This window comes from Canis lupus, chromosome 12, assembly GCF_003254725.2.
Source record: "Canis lupus dingo isolate Sandy chromosome 12, ASM325472v2, whole genome shotgun sequence".
Taxonomy (NCBI): Eukaryota; Metazoa; Chordata; class Mammalia; order Carnivora; family Canidae; genus Canis; species Canis lupus.
In genome coordinates this window covers 21,295,963-21,313,809 of record NC_064254.1, presented here as the reverse complement: position 1 = coordinate 21,313,809, position 17,847 = coordinate 21,295,963, and the positions used below count along the sequence as shown (strand labels likewise).

The 17,847-nt window shown below is 42.4% G+C and overlaps 1 protein-coding gene and 1 long non-coding RNA gene across 8 annotated transcripts in view; one reads left to right on the top strand and one right to left on the bottom strand.

Annotated features, from left to right (window-relative positions):
- The window catches only part of KLHL31 (kelch like family member 31), a 142,611-nt gene extending 130,911 nt beyond the window's left edge, over positions 1-11,700 (top strand). For all 7 annotated transcript variants that reach the window (XM_049092162.1, XM_049092166.1, XM_049092165.1 and 4 more), the window contains 2 exons: positions 3,563-4,767; positions 6,937-11,700. In XM_049092162.1, the coding sequence (XP_048948119.1) occupies positions 3,563-4,767; positions 6,937-7,669 (1,938 nt within the window). In that variant the 3' untranslated portion in view covers positions 7,670-11,700. The remainder of the gene's footprint in view (positions 1-3,562; positions 4,768-6,936) is intronic.
- Positions 11,701-15,572: 3,872 nt separating this feature from the next.
- The window catches only part of LOC112641769 (uncharacterized), a 35,087-nt gene continuing 32,812 nt past the window's right edge, over positions 15,573-17,847 (bottom strand). Inside the window, exons 5-6 of the long non-coding RNA XR_004804477.2 lie at positions 16,062-16,153; positions 15,573-15,664 (exon numbers count right to left, since the gene is read on the bottom strand). This is a non-coding gene — a long non-coding RNA (uncharacterized LOC112641769). The remainder of the gene's footprint in view (positions 15,665-16,061; positions 16,154-17,847) is intronic.

The following is a 17,847-nucleotide window of genomic DNA, read 5'->3' as shown; positions in this document are numbered from 1 at the left end:
TGGAATTTTTAAACATACATTCTGGTAATTAAATTGAAAGGCCTTTCAAGGGGAATCAAATCCAAGTTTTACCCTTCAGGATAAACTCAAGAGTGTGACTTAAAAGAGACACATACACACACCCCTCAAAAAACTATGAAATGCCTAACTACCTAAATGTCCATCAGCTGAAATCAAGAGTCAGATGCTTAACTGGCTGAGCTACCCCCAGGAGTTTTAAAATTACAAATTTAATTTCCCTAATACTTACAGGGCTATTCAAATTATCTATTTTATATTCAGTGAGTTATAGTTTATATGGGTTTGTTTGGTTGGTTTTTTGTTTGTTTTGTTTTGAGAAATTGGTCTAGAAGAATGGCGTAAGTTTTATACATCTTTAGTATGGGATGCTCTGCAACTATTGGGGAGAATGATGTAAATTTATGTGTGTACTGATATGGTAGGACATACATAAGTTACTGTTTGGTGAAAAAAGCGAACTGCTGAATAATAAAGCATAAACATGCTTTGATCTAAGTTCGCATATAGTGGTATGCTGGAGCTGACTTGTACTGGTTCATGAGAGCCAACTGTTATGTTTTCAGGAATTTGACAGGCTGGTTGTTAAGGAGTAAATAGTTTAAAATCAGCTATAATGAGTACATTTGCACCAAAGAAATTCACACCTGACAAATAAGGGCTCCCCTCCACTTAGCTGGTTTATCGGCACACCACTGCTCAAAAATTAATTGTTGTTGTCCCTTATTAATTAATTGTTGGAGTTAGTATAAGAATATCCAATTATCTGGAATAATATATACCAAATTGTGAGTTGTTGATTTACACAGACTGATTTTGTAATCTTAAAAATGAAAAAAAATACAAGGGTAATCTCACAAAAAAAGTGAATGCTACATGCTGTAAATAAAATCCACTGAAGTTTCCTCAATAAGTTAAAAACAGAGCAACCCTACCACCCAGCAATTGCACTATTGGGTAATTACCCCAAAGAATGAACAAAGGGGCACCTGCACCCCAATGTTCATAGCAGCAATGTCCACAGTAGCCAAACTGTGGAAGGAGCCAAGACGTCCTTTGATAGATGAATGGATAGAAGATGTGGTCTGTATATATATATATATACAATGGAATAGTACTCAGCCTTCAGAAGAGACAAATACCTACCATTTGCTTCAATGTGGATGGAACTGGAGGGTATTATGCTAAGTGAAATAAGTCAAGAAAGACAATTATCATATGGTTTCACTTATATGTGAAATATAAGAAATAGTGCAAGGGACCATAAGGGAAGGAGGGGAAACTGAATGAGGAAAGTCAGAAAGGAAGACAAATCATGAGAGACTCTTAACTCTGGGAAACAAACTGAGGGCTGCTGAAGGGGACGTGGCGGGGATGGGATAACTGGGTGACAGGTGTTAAGGAGAGTATGTGATGTGATGAGCACTGAGCATTATATGCAACTGATGAATTATTGAAAACTACATCTGAAACTAATGATGTACTACATGTTGGCAAATTGAATTTAAATTTAAAAAGAGGGAAAAAACAAAATAAAATCTATTTTTAAAGTCCAGTTACAATATCTTCTAATGACTATGCTCAATATTTTGAAAAAATCTAAAGCAGTTTAATCAATGATATTTTAAGGGCTAAACTTAATATATTTCAAGTCTGTTTAATACTAAAGCTGCTCAGAGCCACCTTAACCACTTCACACAGGTTTAAAAACTGCTTCAACGATTGGGCGCCCTGGTGGCTCAGTTGGTTAAGCATCCAACTCTTGGTTTTGGCTCAGGTCATAATCTCAGAGTCCTGAGACTGAGCCTCATGTTGGTCTCCAAGTTGAGTATGGAATCTGCTTGAGATTCTCTCTCTCTCCAACCCTCTTCTCCTCCCCTGCTCCCTCGCTCATGCTTGCTCTGTCTCTCTGTCTCAAAACAAACAAACAAACAACTGGTTCAAATATTTATAACATTGATAATGGAAAGTGGTTACTATCCATATAAATATATCTTTATGAGGATATATCTCTAGATTTAGATTTAATGTCAAAGCAAAGACTATCAATCATACTCCCATCAACGATGTATGGGAGTACTATCTGATATTGTGAATATCAAAAAATATTTTAACCATCTTAAGCAATGTATCCACAAAGCAATAAAAAGGATCTCTGTAGGGCAGCCCTGGTGGCTCAGCGGTTTAGCGCCACCTTCAGCCCAGAGCATGATCCTGGAGACCTGGGATCTAGTCCCACATCGGGCTCCCTGCATGGAGCCTGCTTCTCCCTCTGCCTGTGTCTGTGCCCACTCTGCCCCCCGCCCCCCATGTCTCTCATGAATAAATAAATAAATATCTTAAAAAAAAAAAGGATCTCTGTATTTCAGTTGACATCTCTCTGACTATAATTAGTTTAGCTTTAAGAAATGTATTTGTCAACTATTTGTATTTAATTTTTGTGAACAACCTAGTTAACTAGTCACAGTCTTTGATAACTTTCAATTGGATTACCTTTCCCTTATTAATTAATTGTTGGAGCACTTTAGACGTCATGTCTATTACCCTTTTATCTGTCAAGAATGTCACAAACATTTTTCACTATCAGTTGCTTCTCTTTTAAATAGTTGGTGTTGTTTTATAGAAGTTTTCTTTTTTTCTTTTCTTTTTTTTATTCAGATATTTCCGTCTTTTCCCCTAGGGCTTCTGGATTTTGGGTTATACTTAAAAGCACCTTTCCTACCCTAAATTTTTTTTTAAGATTTTATTTATTTATGACACACACATGCAGAGAGAGAGAGAGAGAGAGAGAGAGAGAGGCAGAGACACAGGCAGAGGGAGAAGCAGGCTACACGCAGGGAGCCCGATGTGAGACTCGATCCCGGGTCTCCAGGATCATGCTCTGGGCTGAAGGCTGCGCTAAACCGCTGAGCCACCCGGGCTGCCCCCTACCCTAAAATTAAGACAAAAATCTACTTGTGTGTATGTGTGTGAGCATGATTTAGAGATTTCATCCATCTAGAAGTTATTTCAGTGACTATGTAGAATAGAAATCAGTTGAACCAAAGTATCATTACAAGTTCGTACCCACTGATTTTTAAATTCCACATTTATCCTAATATGTATATTTTTTACATGGGTTCCTGAATTTTAGTATTTTTTTTTTTTAGGAAAACTTCAAAGGGGTTATAATTCACCTTTTCAGGAGGGTAAACTAAGCCCCTTCGAATGATGCTTAACTTCTATTCTATAATTGCTGTACAGCTAGATCAGAGAATATTTGATCGCTTCTGCTATGTAAAATTAGTTGGCAGTACAGCAATTGAGAGGTCTCATTTGATAATATAAATCTTTCTAGAATTGTCTTCAATGCTTGATGCTGAAGTAAACCATCCATAAAATGTGCATCTAGTTTAATGTGAGTCTTTAAAACCACTTTGAGGTTTAATCTACGTTATGCCATTTAAAAACTATTATGAAAAAGAACAGTTTCTCAATGTAGCATTTCGAAGTCTAAAGTGCTGTCAAAATAAAACCATGCCTTCTTTTTTTTTTTTTTTTTTAGCAAGACCTTGCCTGTGACAGTGTGTCTGCCAACATGGCCCCCAAAAAGAAGACTGTCAGAAAGAACAAAGGAGATATCAATGAGATGACCATAATCGTAGAAGACAGCCCCCTAAACAAACTAAATGCTTTGAATGGGCTCCTAGAAGGAGGCAATGGCCTTAACTGCATTTCTTCAGAATTAACAGATGCTTCTTATGGTCCCAACCTCTTGGAAGGCTTGAGTAAAATGAGGCAGGAGAACTTCCTTTGTGACCTAGTCATTGGCACCAAAACCAAATCCTTTGATGTTCACAAGTCAGTGATGGCTTCGTGCAGTGAATACTTTTACAACATCCTAAAAAAAGACCCATCTACCCAAAGGGTGGATCTCAATGATATCTCGCCGCCAGGCCTGGCTACTGTTATCGCCTATGCCTACACTGGAAAGCTGACTCTCTCCTTGTATACAATAGGAAGCATTATTTCAGCTGCTGTTTATCTTCAGATCCATACCCTTGTAAAGATGTGCAGTGATTTTCTGATACGAGAGATGAGTGTTGAGAATTGCATGTACGTTGTTAACATTGCTGAAACATATTCCCTGAAAAATGCAAAAGCAGCAGCCCAAAAGTTTATCCGGGATAACTTCCTGGAATTTGCAGAATCAGATCAGTTTTTGAAACTTACCTTTGAGCAAATTAATGAACTTCTTATAGATGATGACTTACAGTTGCCTTCTGAAATAGTAGCATTCCAGATTGCAATGAAATGGTTAGAATTTGACCAAAAGAGAGTGAAACACGCTGCAGATCTTCTGAGCAATATCCGCTTTGGTACCATCTCTGCACAGGACCTGGTCAATTACGTTCAGTCTGTACCCAGAATGATGCAAGATGCTGATTGTCACAAACTTCTTGTAGATGCAATGAACTACCACTTACTTCCGTATCATCAAAACACATTGCAGTCTCGGCGCACGAGAATCCGCGGGGGCTGTCGAGTCCTTGTCACTGTTGGGGGACGTCCAGGCCTTACTGAGAAGTCCCTTAGTAGAGACGTCCTGTACAGAGACCCTGAAAATGGATGGAGCAAGCTTACAGAAATGCCAGCCAAGAGTTTTAATCAGTGTGTGGCAGTGATGGACGGATTTCTTTATGTGGCTGGTGGCGAAGACCAGAATGATGCAAGAAATCAAGCCAAGCATGCAGTCAGCAATTTCTGCAGGTATTTGATCCTTTATTAGGAACTGAAATGGTTCAATATTATGAGGAAATTGCTCTGAAATAGAAGTAAATGAGTCCTGCCTGTTAGCTTAGTTCACAGGCTCAGTGAATCAATAATAATAATAATAATAATGCCACATGACATATATACAACAGTTCACACTGCATAAAGTATATGTGTATATAAAAGGCACTCTAGATTTCTGAATAAGCCTATGAAATGAGCTCGGAAGATGTAGTTATTCTGATTTTACATGTGAGAAATCTCATGCCCATGGAAGTCATACCACAAGTGATATACTAGTAAGGTGCCCTTCACAGTACACTGTTTTTCTGAAAAGAAACTGGATACAAACTTAGTTTTTAACACTAGGTGGTAAGAAAGATCAAAATAACACAAAATTTCTTTATAGTGACTGTTACTGATGACTGTCAGATTCGTAATTGGCAACTACAATGAGATCATTAAAAATGTGGCAGGTAATTAACTCTAAATATTTTTTTGAAGACTGGATACTATAAAAAAATGTCAATATCTTTGATGCATGCAGAAACAGCAAAGGTATAATATAGCCTTCAGAAAATGGAATTCAAATGCCATGTCATTTGTGTATATTTATAATAAAAACACTTTCATATATATGAAATGTCAGAAAGTCATGCTTATTATATCAGGGTAGGAGCACAAAGTCAAACATAACTAATGAGCAAAATCTGAAAATTTATAAAGTATATCATGAAAAATATTCTTTATTATTTCATTATATGTCTATGTGTCATTTAAATGAATCCAAACAATTAAGTGATTTTTGCCCTTTAATTTATAAGTATGGTTAAGTTTCGATTCGGTGGTTAAATGGGACAAAAATGAAGGAACATCAAACTAATGCAGGGAGGTCTGTATTTACAATACTTTGGAACTAGGTAAACAGTTGAAACAGGTTTTTTTTTTTTTTAAGATTTTATTTACTTGTGCATGAGAGAGACAGAGAGAGGCAGAGACATAGGCAGAGGGAGAAGCAGGCTCCGTGCAGAGAGCCGTTTGTGGGGATGTGATCCCAGGACCCCCGGGGATAAGGACCCCAGCCAAAAGGAGGATGCTCAACCACAGATCCACCCAGGTGCCCCCTGAGATAGGTTTTCTATGACTGCTTATTTTCCTCCTGCTGATAACTCTGTTAAGTATTCAAGTAAATTTTTGCAGTATTGTTTTCAGTGCTTATGGTACAATAACTGTTATGTAGGACACTGAAAAATATATCTCTCAACTACAAAATCTTATCTACTAATAAGTGCTAGAAAATAGAGAAATATCAACAGTTAAGCCTCTGTTGATGCTTTTGGACATGAGTTCCACTGATCTCATTCTAAGCGGATGATAGGAGACTTGGTGGAGTGACTTAGCTTTCCTGTCCCAGTGGCCAGGCCAAGTGTCTGAATGAGGAAGTGTCTGCACCAATTGGAGAAATCCAATTAGCCAAGCCCTATCTTAATGAAGCGCTAAGAGTGAGCCAGGGGATGGCTGGTGTCTGAAGATATGTGGAACTGACTTAAGTGTGATTGCCACAGATACCCCGCTGCAGGGCAGCCCGGGTGGCTCAGCGGTTTAGCGCCCGCCTTCAGCCCAGGGCGTGATCCTGGAGACCAGGGATCGAGTCCCGCGTCGGGCTCCCTGCGTGGAGCCTGCTTCTCCCTCTGCCTGTGTCTCTGCCTCGTTCTCTCCCTCCATGTCTCTCATGAATGAATAAATAAAATAAAAAAATAATAATAAAAAGTACATGCAGTCTTTAAAAAAAAAAAAAGGTACCCAGTTGCCACCGCCTCCCCGACAAGCGCATCTCAGAAATCCTCCCCGATGATGGAGAGAGTACGGAGCATGGAAAAAAGAGGGACTGCAAAGGTCGGTCTCTGCGGGGACCTGTCCGAGCGGCCCCATAAAGGCTTCATAGTTAGGAGGAGGGGGAGTCGCCCATGCCCGCTTTGCGCCTATCCAGGTATCCAGGTATCCGGGTGCCACCCCTCCCCTCCCCCCCCCCCCCCGCCCCGGCCGAGGGAAAGAGCAGCCTCCAGGTGAGGGTGCGGGGCCGCGCCCCGGTGTGCGGTGTGCGGGGTCCCGAGGGTTCCCTGGCTGCCGCCGACAAGGCTGTCACGCTTGCTCTGCCGTTTGCAGATTCGACCCCCGCTTCAACACCTGGATACACCTGGCCAACATGAACCAGAAGCGCACGCACTTCAGCCTGAGCGTGTGCGACGGGCTCCTGTACGCCGCGGGCGGCCGCAACGCCGAAGGCAGCCTGGCCTCGCTCGAGTGCTACGTGCCCTCCAGCAACCAGTGGCGGCCCAAGGCGGCCCTGGACGCGGCGCGCTGCTGCCACGCGAGCGCGGTGGCGGGCGGCCGGCTGCTGGTGACCGGCGGGTACGTGGGCAGCGCGTACTCGCGCTCCGTGAGCGCCTACGACCCGGCCGGCGACGCGTGGCAGGAGCTGGCGGGCCTGAGCACGCCGCGGGGCTGGCACTGCGCCGTGGCGCTGGGCGACCGCGTGTACGTGATGGGCGGCAGCCAGCTGGGGCCGCGCGGGGAGCGCGTGGACGTGCTGGCGGTGGAGCGCTACAGCCCCGCCACGGGCCAGTGGAGCTCGGCCGCGCCGCTGCCCGTGGGCGTGAGCACGGCGGGCGCCGCGGCGCTGCATGGCCGCGCCTACCTGCTGGGAGGCTGGAACGAGGGCGAGAAGAAGTACAAGAAGTGCATCCAGAGCTTCAGCCCCGAGCTCAACGAGTGGACGGAGGACGACGAGCTGCCCGAGGCCACCGTGGGCGTGTCCTGCTGCGCCCTGTGCATGCCCAGCGGCGCCCCCCGCGAGTCCCGGGCCAGCTCGGTGTCCTCGGTGCCCGTCAGCATCTGAGGCCGGGCGGCCGGGCGTGACCTGCCTCGGCCGTGTCCGGCGGTTTTGCGTTTTTTATTTTTCTTTTCTCTTTTTTTTTTTCTTTTTTTTTTGATTTTTTTGAAGCCGGCTGCAGAGCCCTGGCAACAAAGGAAAGACCCTTTATTTGAGCGGCCACTGGGTGGCAGGCAGAATTCATTGTGGGCCCTCGTTCCACCGGCCGTTCCCCTCATGCACAGCGGTCACACCCACATCTGACAGTTTTCATCTACACTGTAGCACACGTGAAGCTTATGGAAGCAGCTTCATGTACCAAAGTTTCTCTTCCTCCCTCTCCTTTTTTCTTTAGCACGTCAAAAAGTCCATCCATAGCCTTTATTTGTTCAGGAGAGACACAGAGACACAGGCAGGGGGAGAAGCAGGCTCCATGCAGGGAGCCCGACGCGGGACTCGGACCCGGGTCTCCAGGGTCACGCCCTGGGCTGAAGGCGGCGCTAAACCGCTGCGCCACCCGGGCTGCCCGCTCTTAGCTTTTAAGGTAGCAGCCCATCTCTAGCCACAAAGACTTACTTCTATATTTAAGTGCAGTTTTCTTTTCCTAGACGTGACCGAGTGGAGAACACTGAAAGGCATCCCATGACCCATGATAAAGTCATAAAGCTTAAAACAAAGTTTGACTGGAAGGTAACGGGGATCCCCCGCCCTGGGACTGTCACACTGCTCCCTTTGATTTATCCCTTATTCTTTTCTTCCTCTGTGCCCCAGTCCCCAGGGTATTTGCTATCAAAAAAAGATGCTGCTCACAGAGAAGAAACTAACTACTAGTCATTGAGTGTATGGTGTAAATTTAGGTCATTTTGTTGTTTCTCCTAGAAGTATTTGGAATTTAACCTTTGTCCCCTGTTAAACAAACAGCAAGTATCACGGGAGCCTTACTCTGACCCTAAAAACTACATACCAAAGATGCAACCTTGATCCTAATGTAAGCCCCCACAGAAGAACACCAAATAAAACTATGGCCAAAAGGACCACCGATGTAAAGCTTATACAGCCCGAAGTTTATACAACTGATAACAATAATTTGATTTCCCCCACTTTTTTTAATGCATGAGAATGAAAGGAACATTTGGAATTCTTGGGTCTGGTAGTAACAGGATGAATGGCTTCTACTGTTGGTAAATGTCACTGTTTCCCACTTCATCGCTGTCCTTCTGATTTCTTAATTTACGCCAATACATTCATTTCACATGCAAATATGAAAATAATGTATGCCCATTCTGTTCTATGTGTTTTAACTTCATCTGCTCCAATTAGCTTTGCAAATTAAAGTATATCCACTTGAGGTCACTTTTCTTATATATTTGCCAAGTTTTGGAGCAAGGGAATGATTGTAGTAAATATCGCATATTTTCCTTTCTTATAATTTATCACTTTTTTCTTTGGTGGTTTATTTGTTTTGGAGACGTGGCCTATAAGTTATGGGTTATGTGCAATTGGGTTTTGGAAAATAAAACTATTTAAATGGTTAATCATGAATATATGGAAATTTAACTGGGTTTTCATTAATCCCCTCTCTCTTATCTTGCGTAGAGAGGTTATTGCTAGAGTTTCAATATTTATATTTAAAATATTTTATTTGAACTGTGAAAAGTGGTTCATATAGTACACTTTGTGGAACAATTTTACATCATTGCCTCTTATGAAAAGTTCAATAACTGCATATTTAATGCTAACACTTGGTAAAGCCTACAACACTGTAAGCCAAGAACAAGGCATTAGTCATATGAAAACACTGGGCTATTTCCTCACCCCACACAGAACATTAGGAGCTTCTCCGAGTATGAAGCAGATCTAAAGGCACCTGCTCCCTTGACTCCTTCTCCGTCCAGGCTGGAAAATGAAACTGTGTAAGAAACCAGTTTATGGAGAAAGTTAAATGGAGCAAGTTAAATCATTGAGCGCCTTAAGTTATCAGTGTACAAACTATAGATAACCTTTGTCCTTTATGGCATCATTGGTAAAATAAACTTGTCATTTTTAATAAGTTAGCTCAGCCACAACTTACAAAACCTATGTGAGGGTGACTCTAACATCTTTTAATTGGGCATCAATGTATATATATATATATTCTTGTACAATTGAGAAGCCTGTAGTGCATTAAAAATTTTGAGAGAAATAAAGGTGATTTATTATGAATCACAGGTCATAAGTGGGCAAATAGGCATAATTCCTGATGTACACTAGTAGATGTGTCTCCCACTGAGATCCTAGAAGTTTTGTCAAGTGGAGGACCTAAGCCTTGGAATGAAATAAGAATCCATCAACTGTAACATTTTTTCTTGGAAGAATGAGGAGAGATTAAAAGCAGAGGATTATTCAGCCTTCAGAGCTTGGTGAGAGGTTGTACACGGACTTGGCAGTGGCTTTCTGGACATGAGACTGAAGACATGTTAGAGCTGGATAAATCATTTGAAATTACCACGTAATGTATTTTCTACATTGTTTATCTGAAGACTCAGAAAACACACTCGCCTGGGCTGACCAGGTTCCTGGGTGCATTGCTGTTTTGTCTTCCGTTTCAACAATCAGGTTAATAAATAAAGACCATTATGAACTTAGAGTACTGGAATTTCTGGCATATAGCAAATTGGTAGGGAGCATGGAACATACAGGTGGGTCAAACTGTCATGTCCTGGAACAACTGAAAGACACGAAGGTATATAGAATCAAAGTAACCTGGGTCCCTTTTCATGTGTAAGTGAAGTCTACCCTTTAACCCCACTATTGGAGCAGTTGCTCCTAGAAAACGTGACGGTTTGTCCATGTTTCCCAACTGGAAAATGACTTCATTTTATTAAACATGTTTTAAGCTTACATTCAATTACACCCCCAGTCTTAGGTTCCAACACTATACCTCCTTTTACTTTTCTGAAAGAAAAGGATGTATTATTTTTGTGATGCCTATTGTTCTTGTAATTGCAAAGTCCTGCGATTAAATAAACGCATCAGTTCAGTCAATCAGAGCAGTAGCAAGTTACCCAGGAGATGAAATTGTAAGCTCTCCTTTTCTGAATGGGCCAGAGACCTGCTGTGTGAGTCTCAGAGGAAGCAAGACTTGAACGTAGTCTGTCTGTTTTTACTTAGACTCTTGGTGTCCCGCTGTCATCCCTGATGCACCAGCTGCTTTCAGTGGCATTGGATGAGTTTTATGTTTACTTCCTCTGCTGCTGCTATCAGTTATGGATAGAAGGTCAGTGACGGTACAGATTAGTATAAATCTAATCTATGATTCGATGGTAGTGGGGTGCTACGAGCGAAGAGCTATAACTAGGGTAAGAAGTAAGTGAGAATGTACTGAATGGATCTATGATTTAAGGCAGAGCAGCAGTTATAGTAAGTGTATTTTACAAACATGCATATAACTAGAGGCTTCCCTGGAAGTATGTAAGTGTTAAAAGGTCGATTTTTTTTGCTGGTTATCTTGGCCAAATATCTTCAGAATTTATCCAAGATACTATATAAAAGAAATTAGAATCACTTCATTTAATTTTTTCCGAGTTACAAAGAAACAAGTTAATGTAATCTTCTTTGAAGAACTCTTCTTGAATTCTTTTCTGAAGAATGTTCTCTGAAGGAGCTATGTCCTCACCCCAGCCACTGATGAATATGTTCTCTAGCACAAGGCAGCATTGCAAGGAATTATTTTTCAGTATGTCTTTTCATACCAGTAAAAACTATAGCATCATTTCTTAAACACTCCTCCATGGTAATTCTGAGAACTGAAGAATCTAAAGCATTAAAGATTTACCCTCCAGTACATTCAGAGGGTAAAGCCCTCTCAGAGAATTTGAGATATAATACTTGTCTTGGACACTCCTTTAAAAAAAAAAAAAACAACTTTGTATTTATTCAGCAAATTCTGGCAAAACAAATTCTTTGCTTAAAACATTCTGGTACTATATAAGGAACAACAAACTAAAATGTATGTGGTGTCTGTATCCTCATCACTATCAATAAAGCTGTGTTCAGTAAGAGTTTAGTCAATTATCAAATGTGAGTAGTTTTGAAGTGTCCTTTGTGTGATGATTGGGGTGGTTTTTCCCTCTAGTTAGTTTCCATGATGATTCACCTCAACAAAACACAACAAGAAAAAGAAATGACATAATTGAAGAGCTGTTCAAATAGCTTGAAGACTAGTAAAAGAAAATGTATAAAACATTAGTAGTGACCTGCTTTGTAGCTCAGACAAAGCCTGCATTTGATCTGTCTCAGCCCTGACCACTTGGAAATCATAGATTTCGTGTGGTGGTTTCTAGCCTCATTCCCACCCTGACCACAGCCAACCTGGCATGAACTCGGGGTCGTCATCATTTGCAATGAAACTACATTTTAGGAAATGAAATTGTTTTGCTGTACCGGCAAACCCTTACTCTTCCACTTCGCCTTCCAAATGAGCAAATGAAATGTAACCAACATAAGATGCTCAATCTTTGATGTGACTTAGTACTTAGAGAATAACACTCAGGTGAGGTGGTCATTTCTAGAAAATTCTAAATGATAGCAATTACTTTTTCTTAAACTTCTCCAAGCTTTGTAACCATGAAAAGAGACTAGAATGTCCTGGAAACAGAAACAAGCTGGTGCCACCCTCCCAGTTTTGAGCATACCAGCAGGTGCCCTAAACTTATCCTTGAGTAGTCTTTGAACTTGCACATTGGAACCCCAAGCTTCCCCACGGGTCTCCACCCTCTCCCATGTTCACATACCAGTCTGTCTCCGATTCATAGCACACATGAAATTACTTAATGATATTAATGACATCTAAGGCATTCTAGGATGTATCAAAGGAATAACCATTTTGTGTTCAGCAGATTTGATAGGAAGACTAGAGACAAAAAGGTATTCAAACCCACCTCTAGGCTTTCCCCTCATGGTGGTGGTATGGAAGTGCACTAGGAAGTCAACTTCAGGAAAGGGGTCAGGCCTTGAAGGAGAGAGGGAATCCAACCTATACCTTCTAGAAACATTTTACTTAGCCCCTCTGTTTTCCTTTCCAGCCACATTCACAAGTTGGGCTATGAACACAGGTGTGAGATGAATTATTCCCTATGCCAACACCAATCTTCCACCCAGTTTTAGACCAGATATGCTCCTTAGAGTGGTGAGGAAGAGAGGCACTTTTCCCCAACCTTTGGACAAACACAGTAGCCTCTAGTTAGCCTAAAAATCCTATATGGCTTCTTTTCTTATCCCTTTTAGAGAAGCACCTTTTAAAGGCAGGCTGTCTCATCTTGGAGAAATGACCTTTCAGATTTGCCTCAATATTTTGTCATAGCTGTAGAAGTGATTGCAATCTTCAAAAAACACCTTTTAAAATTACTGTTTATCTCACCCAGATGTGGTGATATGTCAAAATGGAAGCAACAAGACCATGATTTTGCAACAAGCATTTCTCTCTACCCCAGGCCCACCCCCACTGTTGCAAAATGTACCCACAGGAGGGAAGTGTCCAGTGATGTGAACCGAGGACTCATGCCTTTGTATCTGGCTGGTTTTGGTTTGGTTTTGGTTTTGATAACACTTAGGTTATCACCATAGGCTCTGCATTGAGAAATTCTTTTTCCATCTTGGAGACATCACTACCACCAATTAGAGGGGGAAACAGGATCCCATTTTTGTTGAGCCAGGTATGAAGCAACCTATGCCAATTCTGCCTACATCATTTTGGCAAGAACTAGACATATGACCATAATCTAGCTGCAGGGGAGCTGGAGAAAAAGACTTCGCGTAAGCCTAAGAGGGAGAAGAAAGGATTTCATATAGTATCATCTCTGCACATTGAAAGATTACATTTTGGAAACCACTGCCCTCATCTTCCTCCCTGGTTGCCCATGGAGCAAACTGCTTACCAGGCAAACTGCCTTCCCTCTATCTGTGGATTGCCCACAGTAGGGTTCTCTTCTTTTCCTTTCCTGGCTTGTAAGACCTCAGCTCCTCTATTTATCTTGCCTTTTCTGAAGGACAGGCCTAGACAACTCTTGCAGCCTTTTCTCAATTCAGGGCCCGTACAGGTCTACAACACACATTAAAGGTATTCAGTAAGCCTAGAGTGTTGGTAGACAGCTGAGAATATGGTCATCTGTAAACCAGGAAGAGGGCCTTCACCCAGAATCCAACCACACAGGTGTCCTTATTTCAGACTTTTCAACCTCTAGAACTGTGAGAAATTAGGCTACTTGGTCTTTGGTATTTTGTTACAGCAGCCTCATCTCATGCCAACTAAGAGGTAGAGATAGGGAGATAAAGGGATAAGGACTGAGATGTAGACATATCTATATTTATATCTTACCATGTCTCTACATGTTTACAGTCTGAGATTTATAGCTGTTCTCATTCCATCACCTACTTCACATGAAAGCTAAATGAGTTCATGGGTAATGTTCATCTCTTTAAGTATTTCCTGAGGGCAGCCATGTTCCTGGCCCCATGGAGGAACCTACAGAGTTTGGAGCTTATCCATTGACACCCAGAAACCTTCTTCCGATTCAGGAATAAGACATAGGTGGAGGGACTCTGGGGAGCAGAGCACTTGCAGCCCAAACCCTGGTACCCTTCAGAACCCCCAGACTGGCTTCAATCAGTAGTTCTCTCAGTTCTTTCAAGGTGAGAGATGCTGAGGACAAAGCAGAGTCCTGGGTGGTAGACAGTAAGGCTCTGGGCCCGAGTTGACCAGAGATAATAGGAGAGTGAGATGTTGTATTAAAAAGATAGAAAGTGGCACATTCAGCGGAAAGGGGGATCTGCCTGTTATTCCTCAGAGACGAAACATGGAGGCACACTTCTGAAGGTGATGTGGTCGACTGGAAACCAACCTTAGGCAACCTTGAGAGCCAGGCCCTGAAAGTGGCAGGGCCAGTGGAAGAGTCTCCCCATGGAATGCTTGGATGAAATGGGGATAAACTGGCTCCATCAAAAAGCCATGAACTATTAAGACATTGTCAGTTCCCCCTTGATTTCTCCTGAATTTCTCCATTTGAAATCCAGCTCAGTAAGTCAGTACCTTTGGTCAAGCCCTCTGCCCCTGCCTGCCTGGACCAAATGCAATAGAGAGAGGGAGGTCCTGTGATATCTGTGGGCAGACCAGAGTTCTGGGCTGCAGAAGGAAACTTTAAATCAGAAGAGTGAACCTTACCCAGGGATGGGGGATGTGAGTCCTCTGCCGTGGCCGTGCACCTCCATTAAGCCCTGACAGGCAGAGACTGGGTTCTGGAGCAGCACTGCTTTGATGCCCCCTAGGTTTGCTGCCCAAATTTTGCTGTAAGTTTGCAGGTAGAGCCTCGAGAGGCCAGTGCTCACAGGCTGGTCTTCTCTGGCTGCATCAGCCTTTTCCATTCTGCACCCTACCCTCTGCTGCACCCCAGTGCACCGTACAAACAATTTCTTTGCGCACTTATTCTTTCCCGGGGCAGAGCGAAGTTGGACAGCACTGTTTTTACAAAAGCTGGCCTCCCCCTCTCCCAGTCCCACCAATGGTGTGTCCTGGATTTAGGCAGTTGTTTGGGCTGGAGGTGGAACATTCCGCAGGGTTCTGTGCCAGTGGTTGTGGCTCACAGGATACTGGTGACCAGAGGTGGCCCTGCGGTACCCTGGGGAGTGATGGAGGGCCTGCTGACTGCCACAACAATGACTTTCCAGCAGTCCTGAGCGGCTGTGCTGTGCCCTGCCAGGGTTGTTGGGAAGCTAAAAACAATGCCCAGTTCTCTCTGGGTCTCCTGGTGATTCTGGCATTTGCTTTTTGTAATAAAGAGCCCATGTACTTTAAAGAGGAGGAGGAGAGCTAGGCCAAAGATTTTCTGCCCAGGGTGGAATAATATGGTAAAGGCAGTAAGGAGACTGGACTGCTTACCTCCCTGCCAGTGGAGGTAAGTCCTCCGACGTTACAAGGGCCATGATGGGCAGCACTTGACAAAAATCTGAACGAGTTCATCTCTTCACTCTAGGCTGCAGGAGACCTTCCTGACAAATAATAGAAAAGTGAGACACTTAAACTTTTATTTCATGTCACGGAGTAATAAAAGCTCACCTTCAAGGACAGACATGTGGCTACTTTGCAGATGAATCAAAATCCCTCAAATGCCTAAAAACTCGCATCAGAAAATGTCTTAAAGTCTCTTGATTTCATCTCAGTCATGCTCTCAGGGTCCTGGGATCGACCCTTGCATCTGGCTCCATGCTTAGCACAGAGTCTGCTTAGGTTTCTCTCTCCTTCTCCCTCTGTCCCTCCCACATTCGCATGCATGCATTCTCTCTCTCTCTCCCTCTCTCTCAATATTTCTAAAATGAATAAGTCTTTAAAAAAAAAAAAGAACATGTAATAAAACTTTGCAGAAAATTGATCAAGGAGGTAATTTACTTTAGAGATAAAGAAAAAAACTTCTTAAAATGTAGGAAAGCATCAGCAGTGTAAACTAGAAGCACAATTCCCAACAGAAGATGGCTGGGGACCTGGGGAGAGAATTGCAACATGCAGCTTCCTTCTTTGAATACTGGTTTGATTATCTCCTATGGGGGAAAAAAAAAGCTCAAAAAAGTTGTTTGGTAGCCTTGCCAACTGAGGAAAAACGCAACCAACCAGGAACAGGAAATGGCAAAACATGCAATAGTCAGCTGAAGAAAGGTTTAAATTCTAGTTTTCCAAGTGGTCTTATAGCAGGCTGATTAATGTCCACATCGTAACGTCTGGATCCTGTGCGTGTGTTACATTACATGTCAAAAGGGACTTTACAGATGTAATTAAGGTTACAGATCTTGAGGTGAGGAGATGAGCCTGGATTAATCTAATCACCAGAGCCCTTAAAGCGAGAAATCTTTCCAGCGAAGTCAGGGAGCTTTCCAGTGTGAGGATTGGCTGCACTATTGCTGCCTCTGAGGTGTAGGTGTTCATGGGCAAAGATTGAAGAAAGGCCTCTAGAAGCTATAGCCAGCCCCCAGCAGGCAGGTAGCAAGGAGATGGGGCTCGCAGTCCTACAGCTACAAGGCACTGGATTTTACCAACAACAACCTGAATGAGAGTGGAATGAGCCTCTCCATAAGAGCCCCTCCTGTCAATACCTCGATGACAAGCCTTGTGAAATCTGGAGCAGAGAAACCAGCCGAGTTAACCCACACTTCCAACATGCAGAACTCAAAGGCAATAGATGTGTTTTTGCTTTAAGGCTCTAAGTTGGGGTGATTTGTCCAACAACAGTAGAAAACTAAAGCCCCTGCTGTTCAATGACCAGCCCTGGGCACAGGCTGGAGAAAATCAGGGCATCCCTTGGATGGTCAGGTCCCCAGGAGAAGAGTAGGGTTAAGCTGTGAAGATTCTGGGATCTGGGGTCATATGCAGGTTTGATACAACTTTCAAAGCACCTGACCCCTATGTATCCACAGCCACTGATGATTTACCTGTGTTCTCTCTCTTTAAAAGTCATTTTGATATATTTCTTTTTAGTTTAACTAGTATTATTTAACCGATGCTACATTTGCTGTTAGTGAGGTCTGATAGAATGAATAATAATTCCTAAGGTGGTGTTTTTCAAATACAGATGGTTGTTCTATAATTCTTGTGCATACATCATTTCCACTTCAGTGGACCCTGTAGAATGTACATGACATTTTGTATTTTGCTCAAAGAAAAATGTTCATTATTACTTAAATCATCATTGAACTTTGACATGACCAAATGGAGACATTTCAGAAGAATAGACGCCATTTCTAAACTCTCCAAGTTGATTAGAAATCAGTAAAACTAAGTTAATATTACCACCAAATTTTTGTATTGGTTTTTAAAACAGCACATACACACAACCCCAAATGGCAGCATCATCCCCAACTAAACTTAGCAACATTTTTATTATTATTAATTCATAGATTAGAGAATTCCACATTTTGCAACCATTTGTTTATTTTTCTATTTCTTGTTAATTTTATTTCATTTTTAATATTCCTCACTGTTTAAATGTTTCCAAATTTTATGCAGTCAAAATAAGTTTTCCTTTTATGAAAAAAATAAAGATCCTTCTTAAGCATTTGCTACCTATAGCAACCTGCTAGGTGCCAGAGACCCAAGATGCCATCCCTTGTCTCATTGTCCTCTGGGGGATAGGAGGATGGTGGGAGGAGTCTAGGGAGGCAGACATGTACACAAATCGTTGCTG